Consider the following 8,262-nt stretch of genomic DNA (forward strand, 5'->3'; position numbering starts at 1 on the left):
TTAAAAAAATAAATTAAGAAAAAAAAAGAAAAATGGGCAAAATTTGGCACAAGTTTCAAAAAATTCGACAACTTAAAGCAATTTGATTGAAGAAAAAGTCTTAAGATGATGACAAAAATAAAAAGGACAAGTGGGACATAGAATGTGTGTCATTGCAAAGGAAATTTTGTGCATATGGGTCTTTTTATAGGACCTTTATGAAAACAAAATTTAATCAAACTTGAAAGTTTCTTCTAAGAAAATAATAGCTGATTAGTAAAGGAAGTGAAGCAAGAAATGGAGTGTGAAAAAGAAGTAGGAAATGCAACATATATAATTCTAATAAGTGGAGTGAGCAAAGGATTAGGAAGAGCTCTAGCATTGGAGTTTGCAAAGCTTGGCCATATTATTGTTGGTTGTTCTCGAAACCAAACCCAATTGGATTCACTTCAAGCTCACCTTTCTACCATTTCTTCACTTAATCATGTCTTCCTCAATCTCGATGTGGTATGTAATATCTGTATTATATTTTCATCCTCAATTCTTATTTGATAATCATTTATTTTATTCTTATTTTAATAAATATTTAGTTTTTATAAACGTGTCGGTTATCTCACCATTTTTTATTTAAATATTTGAATTCTTAACCAATTTCTAAAAATAAATATAAGTTTTTCATAACCTTCTTTTTTAATGAGAAAAATAATACAGTTTTGGTCCATGTATTGGAAAGAATATGTGTATTTTGGTCAGTGATGTTTTAAATTGGTTATTTAATCATCGAATCTTTAAGAACAAGCTTACCAAACACTAACATAACTATTAAATTTAAATGAAAATATGGTAGATGAGTTGATACACATAAATATTATCTAAATCCCTAGTTAAACAAACAACAAATTACCCCATTTTGCATTTGGATCAAATTGGGCCTAAGGATGAAGAGAGAGGAGAGCGAACATGAGGACAACAAGGGATTCGAGAAAAGGATGGAGAAAAAGAAAGCATTTAATAATTCTTTTGGCAAAGGGAAATTCACATATTCTTAAAAAGTCAGGGATTAAGAAGGTTTTTTTTTTTTTTCATTTTTTAATTTTGAAAAATTGACTTTGATTTTGAAAGTATTTCTAAAATTTACGTAAGAAAACATAAAGTAATGTTATAGGCTTAATTTTCAAAAATAAAAAACCAACAATCAAATGGTAACCAAAACGCGGCCTTCAAAATAGGTATAGTACTACTTTGTTCCCTATACTTTCGAAATTATTTTATTTTGGTTGTTGTACTTTTAAAATGTTTATTTTCGCCCCAATACTTTCAACTATTTTAGTTCTATTTAGTCCATACGCATTTTTAAAAGGTGGTCATTTTAGTCTCTTAAAAAATGAAATAAAAATGAGAATGAAAGGAAAAAAAAAATTTTAATATTGAGAAATACAAAGGCCAAAGAACAATGTATAAAAATTAAAACGAACGTATGAAAACTTAGAGATCAAAATATAAAATGAAATAATATAAGTGCGATACATGTATTATTGTTTTGTAGTGCTCAAATGAGGGTGTGAAAGAGATGGCACAAACTGTGTTACAGAAAGTGGGCTGTCCTCATATTATTGGTAATTATTGTCTTTTTTGATTTATAATTAATTAATGAAATAATGAGATGATTTACTTATAATTGTATTTTGTACAGTAAACAATGCAGGTGTGATTAATGAAAGCATGAAGATGTGGAAGTGTTGTGTTAAAGAGTTTGATAATGTGATTGACACAAATATAAAAGGAACAGCAAATATGTTACGTCATTTCATTCCTCTCATGATTTCCAACAATAATCAAGGAATTATTGTTAATATGTCTTCCATTTATGGAAGAACTCCAGGTCCTATGGTATGTAAACCCTTTAATTTCACTAATTACTTTCGTTATTTTTCATATATAAATTAACAAGGTTCAAAATCTATTACATCCAAAGATAAGTTTTACTAATATTTTGTAAAATATTAGCAAACCATACATATAAATAGAGATGTCCAATTTTCCACAGAGACGGGACCTCATCTGAATGAGGCAGAGATTCCCAGATTAGGTGAGGAATGAGGGAGGGAGTGAGGGGAACAATTCCACGTGAGATCAACGGGGACGGAGACGGAAAATGTATTCCCCGTCCTTGCCCCCGCCCCGTTCCCTGTCCCCACCCCGATTAGTTTCTACCTATTTATTTAGTATAGTTATGCAATGTTATGTTATTATTATTGTTATATAAATATTATATTTAAATTTCAAATTTGACTATTTATTGGAAAAGAAATTGAATATGTTTAAATTGAATATTTAAATTTAGATTATAAATATGTGAATAATTTGATTTATATTTATTTCTTCTACAACCAAAATTTTATTAGCTTTTTTAAACCAAAATTTGAGTAGTTTATCTTTAAATTCAAATTGTCATGTAAAACTAACCATAATAAACAATTTAATTAGAAAGTTAATTATTTAATTAAAATTTGCTCATATTAGTGATTTAAATTAATTGGTTTTTATAAAAAAGTAACGGAAAAAATTCTCCATAGGGAACCCGATCCCCGCAAATTCCCCGCGGGGAATCCCCGTCCCGATCCCCTATGCAATTTCACGGGATGGAGAATGAAATGAGAAACGGAGATGGGGATGGGAAATGGCATCCCCGGCCCTGTGGACATCTGGCCTCTCATTATACCATTGTGAAGATATGTGGAGTGTCGTTATCCTAATATATAAAGGGTTTCTTATCTTTGATTCTTAAATTAGTTTAAGAACTCCCGTTCTAAAAACAAGAAAAAGCGCGTTGGCATGGAAAACTCACACACATGGCGGATTATGTGCTCCTCCGGCCTACTTCTCTAATTCGGTCTTATTTCAATGTTTAAGTTAGTACAACGAGTATTTAACTCAACTAATTAAGTACAAAGAGAGTTAGAGTTACTCGACTTGAGGTTGTCAATATGGAGCTATTTATAAGACCCTCCCTCAAAACAACTTGGTATTACATGTAATGCCAACAGTGTCTGAATGAGAGTAACCTTCGAGGTTGTAGGGTGCTAGTAATGAGCTCGATTATGTTATTTCACTTTTGGTAGAACTTTACGAGCTAAACTAGTTCGATCCAAAACTTGAGGGTTTTTTACTCTCTTTGGGGATGTGTCGTTCTCCTCGACAACCCTTTGTTTCTATTTGGATTTGGGCTTATCCTTGGGCTGAATGTTCAAGGAAATTCATTTGCTTTATAAGAAACTACTCATGGAAGAGAGCTAGCTTTTTGAGTAACATTCTCTTTCCTAATATTGAATTCTTCCACTTGACCAATCTTTTGTATGATATTGACATGATTGTATTTTGTAGGTTTCAGCATATTGTAGCTCAAAATGGGCAATTGAAGGGTTAACCAAATCAATAGCCAAAGAGGTACCAAATGGAATAACAATTGTGGCATTAGATCCTGGGATTATTAACACAGACATGCTTGCTTCTCATATTGGTCCTCTAGCTTCTGCATATCAAACTTCTCAAGAATGGTATCATTCTACTAATTTATTTTCATACTTTGCAGTTCCAGTGAATAAATAAAATAACTTAAGATCCATTTGATAACCATTTCGTTTTTTATTTTTAGTTTTTTTGAAAATTATATATATTTTCTCTCAATTTCTTACAATAGTTTGCATCTTTCTTTAATACAAAAGTTAAATTCTTAGCCAATTTTATTTAAAAAAATCAAGTTTTTAAAAGTTGTTTTTTTTAATTTTCAATTTTTGGTTTGATTTTTAAATACATTGGTAAAAAATAGGTAACAAATCTAGACATTTAGAGGTGGAATTAGTGTTTATATGCTTAATTTTTTTTTTTTTTTTTAAAAAAAAAAAGTAAGGCTCCATTTGGTATCTATTTTGTTTTTAGTTTTTATTTTTGAAAATTAAGCATATGGACCTTCCACCTTCAAAATTCTTCATTTGTTATCTACTTTTCACCAATTGTGTAAAAAACCAAGCTAAATGTTTAGAACTAAAAAAGTTGTTTCAAAAAGTTGTTTTTGTTTTTGGAATTTGATTAAGAATTCAATTATTATATTTGAAAAAGATGTAAATCATTGTAAGAAATGTGAATGAAATAGGCTAAATTTTCAAAAACAAAAACAAAAAAAAACTAAATGGTTATCAAATGGAGACTAAAATAGTTATCAAAGGAAGCCTTAAAAAACAAAAAGTCTTTCATTGAGTAATATAGGTTGGATTTTAGTTTTCTTTCTTCGTTTTTATTGAAAACTTTCTTACGTTATTTAGGAGAGTATATTATTTGATCACTTAACCTTGAGATTTAACGGAAACTATAAAGATTTAAGGCGACATTTACTAAACTGTAATGATAATCAGTGTAAACGTAATGAAATTTTATTTATGGATCAATTGTAATGAGCTTGAATCATAAATCTAATTAGATTAATTTTGATTGCACTTACTTAAAATTATAAACAACACCAAAAAATAATTAAATAGACTCACTTTTTCATTTCCATTGATCAATTACGTTTCCAGTAGGGCAAAAGTGCCCTAAATTCAGAGACATGTTTCTCTTGGAATACGGTAGCATACTTTTTGCTTTAAGTTATTTTTTTATGAAAAATATATATTTTTATCTATAAATTTTGAGTTTTCACTTACGGCCGTAGGACCTAAAGATCTCATACTTAATATAATTTTTAGGTTTTGTTTTTAATTTAGTTCTCAAAGATTTTAAAGGAACAAAACTCAAACATCAAGAGTAAATGTGTAATATTTTGAAATTTAGAGATCAAATAAAAACTAGATCCAAAACTTAAAAACCAGCAATAATTTTTTTTTCCTCTTTTTCATTATTTTTTATTATTTTTTTAAAAAAAAAATAAATTTGAATGTTCCTATAATTAATAAATTCGTGGAGCACATGAATTTTTTTGCAAGTAATTAGAACAAGAAAAGTATGCGTTGTTTATTACCTAATTTATCTTTTTAGAATATTATTTCTTGTTTTTTTTTTTTTTTTTATTTGATTCTAGGAATTTCTAGTTTTTGTGGTAAACTAAAATTTATTTACATTTTAAAATGGGCGGTGAATATGTTTTTTTTTGTTTTTTGTTTTTTTAAGCATATGAAGGAGCGAGAGGTTGAACCTCTAATTTAAAAATTGATAGTATAAATTTATGTCAGTTAAACCATGTTTAAGTTGTAGATATAATTCCAAAAATATATGTATATAAATATATAGTAATTATTTTAAATGATAAAATTGCTGAAAATATTTACAAGTATAACAAAATGTTATTATCTTCAGTAATAGACCGCAATAGACTTCGATAGACGTTTATATTGACACTGATAGATGTCGATAGACTACAGATGTCTATTGTGAGTTATTACTGATAGACGGTAAATCTTTACTATATTTATAAATAAGTTAGTTCATTTACATTTATTTGAAAACAATTACCATTATGCATTTTGAATTTGAAAGATTTTTAAATAAATGGTATATGTTAAGAACAAATAAAGAATATACTCAAATGACTAGTTCATCATGCTTTAAACATATCTAATAATTGATATGAAGTTGTTTCTTATGCTTGAAACACATATCATATATATCACAATTAATTTATTAAATTTTGTTAGGGCTACAAAGGCAGCTTCTATGATTCTCAACATTTCAAGTGCTGATAATGGTGCATCTCTCACTGTTGATGATCCTGGTATTCTTCCTATCATAAAAGGATGATCCTTGTATTCTAGTGAGGTGAATTCTTATAAATTCCAAATTACTCGGTAATATTTGAAAATTTCCCATATGTTTTTCCTTGCTTATACTATGAGACGTTTATTACTGTTATTTTTCGAGACAATAATGTTGTGTGACTATCGATTATAATGTGGAAAGTACTTTTGATACTACGTTTTTACCTTATTAATTGTCGTGACGCTATTGAGAAAAGAATTAAATGTATCTTTCTCCTCTATAACATATTATTGAATAGTCCTCACCTCATGACCCATATAAAATGTGCCATTATTTCACTATGCACCTACTTAATTATTTGATAACTTTTTTTACTACTTGTTCGTATTAGTATTCAATCTTCCATGTTGTTTCATAATTTTATTTTTGTGTTTCAATCAAGTGGTATTTTGTGCATATAATTAGGTTGAATTACAAACTAGTGCCTTGAGACTAATTTGACACTTTATGAATTAGTCAAAATTTGTAAATTGTCAATTGAATTTTGTAACTAAACTTTAATGATCAATAATTAATTGCATAGCATGAGACATATTTGTGTGAATGGTTTGACAAGCGAGCACTTCAATATCTTATTGTTCGAGTGTAAGTTTTAATTTCATGATTATAGAATAGAATCCTAATATCGTATAAAATATTAATGGGCAAGATCTTTGAACTAGATGATTTTCACAATAACATACCTTCAGTCCATGATAATGTTCTTCTAAAGGATTGAAATTAGGTTTCTTGATGAGGAGAAAAGAACTACTTAATGCAGTAGAGAGAGAACCAATCCTTAGGGTTTTATCTTTATAAAGACACCTCCCGTTTAATTAAGGAATTATTATTTAATTAATCTATGAATTATCTTTTACTTAATTGGGTCAATAAAATGATAGTCCCAAAAGATAAAATAGGGAATAATGTACATGGACCACATTAACGATATTATTAAATTTAAAATAAATCTAATGTTCTCCTACTTGACCTATTTAACATTATTTACCATATATGTTCATAAACATAATGGGCAGAGAAGATAAAACTTTTTATATTCATATTATGATATCAATGTCAAGTCAAAGAAACTATTATCAGATCATGGCATGGACTTCCCCCATGTCCACCTCAGGTTGTAAGTCCTCTAACATTTCTTCTATTTTTGATTGGTTTTCCTATAATTCTAATCAGTCTCTTCCTCACTTGCTCTTTATCTCCTCTTTTCTTATCGGGGTCACCACTTTTCCCTGTTAATCTCTACAAAAAAAAAAAAAAAATAAATAAATAAATTGAAGCCGGGGACTTCTAGAAACTCACGCACACTAAATAGAATTCAAAAATTGACTAAAATAGTTGCTAAGATTTTCGATAATTGCGCCAATTTATTCGAGGCCTATTAGGATCCAAAATAAATAAAATTTTACCACTCTCACGAGCTTGTAGGCTATTGAGGATGAGTCATCTCCACAGGGAACCTTGAGATATTTTAGCTAATTTATGAATTCGAATGGTCACAAGTGAAAATTAAATGGCATAAATGTAAAAATATAATTTAAGACATGAATTCGATTCAATTAAAGGATCTAGCCTTGGGATTCGAAATCCATTCATTCACTTGATTGATCATAGAACTTCTAAAATTATGTAATGCTTGCTAATTTAAATCTTTATTCCATGTGTTTAAGAAGGACCCAAGCTACATGTCCTGATGCATTGATTAATTTTTTTAATCAACCTAGATGTTCAACTAATTGGGTTCAATAGTACGCATATTAATTAAACACTTACATTAAGAAAGATAATCTAGTTAAGTCGATTAAATAAGTTGGATAGCAAAAATTATTAATCAATTCGTTCTTGAAATTTGTTAATCATGCAATATGTTAGTGAAAGGATGGATCTAACAACCTAAAATACACACCCAAGTATGCTTTAACCCCTTTCCCATTGAGATAATGAAATACGAAGATACTCCTCACTAGCAATCAATCAATATAATCAACGAGAGATGACCAAAAACCCACAAATTCAATGCAATAGAGAAATTAATACTTCATTCAAGAACAAGAAGGTATAACCAAACATACAAGATGCATCATTATTATTTATTTATTAAAAAAATTTGCAATAGAAATGCTAAATTTGAACTTTAATGGAGGGATGTAATCTACATTGTTTGAGATTAAAATTTTCTGTTTAATGATGTTTTATTAGTATATTCATGTAAGAACTTGAATTTTTATTATTTATTTCGAATTGTTTGAATAGAGGGATTAGAATTCAAGAATTAATTAATTTTTTAAATTAATTTCAATTTAATTTTTCAAAATTAATTGAAGTTACATTTAATTTTGTGGTGAAAAAAATTGGATTATTTTTACACGTGATTTGGAATTGGTAATAATGGTGTTTGCTTTAAAGATTTGGAGAAATTATTTATATGGGGAGAAGATATGAATTTTCACAGACCATAAGAGCTTGAAATATTTTTTC

At 28.3% G+C, this 8,262-nt stretch overlaps 1 protein-coding gene across 1 annotated transcript; it reads left to right on the forward strand.

Moving 5' to 3' along the window:
- Positions 1-203: 203 nt before the first annotated feature.
- LOC120081160 (NADPH-dependent pterin aldehyde reductase-like) lies at positions 204-5,982 on the forward strand. The gene is made up of 5 exons (XM_039035841.1): positions 204-486; positions 1,526-1,595; positions 1,673-1,869; positions 3,364-3,536; positions 5,667-5,982. The coding sequence occupies exons 1-5, from the start codon at positions 277-279 to the stop codon at positions 5,767-5,769; spliced, it is 753 nt and encodes a 250-aa protein (XP_038891769.1). The 5' UTR covers positions 204-276; the 3' UTR covers positions 5,770-5,982.
- Positions 5,983-8,262: the final 2,280 nt, after the last annotated feature.

Source organism: Benincasa hispida, chromosome 7 (genome assembly GCF_009727055.1).
Source record: "Benincasa hispida cultivar B227 chromosome 7, ASM972705v1, whole genome shotgun sequence".
In the NCBI taxonomy this organism is placed as follows: domain Eukaryota; kingdom Viridiplantae; phylum Streptophyta; class Magnoliopsida; order Cucurbitales; family Cucurbitaceae; genus Benincasa; species Benincasa hispida.

Coding starts and splice junctions, on each gene's coding strand:
- LOC120081160 (XM_039035841.1), top strand. CDS start 277: ATGGAGTGTGAAAAAGAAGTAGGAAATGCAACATATATAATTCTAATA. Junction 487..1,525: donor TCTTCCTCAATCTCGATGTG/GTATGTAATATC, acceptor ATTGTTTTGTAG/TGCTCAAATGAGGGTGTGAA. Junction 1,870..3,363: donor GAAGAACTCCAGGTCCTATG/GTATGTAAACCC, acceptor TGTATTTTGTAG/GTTTCAGCATATTGTAGCTC.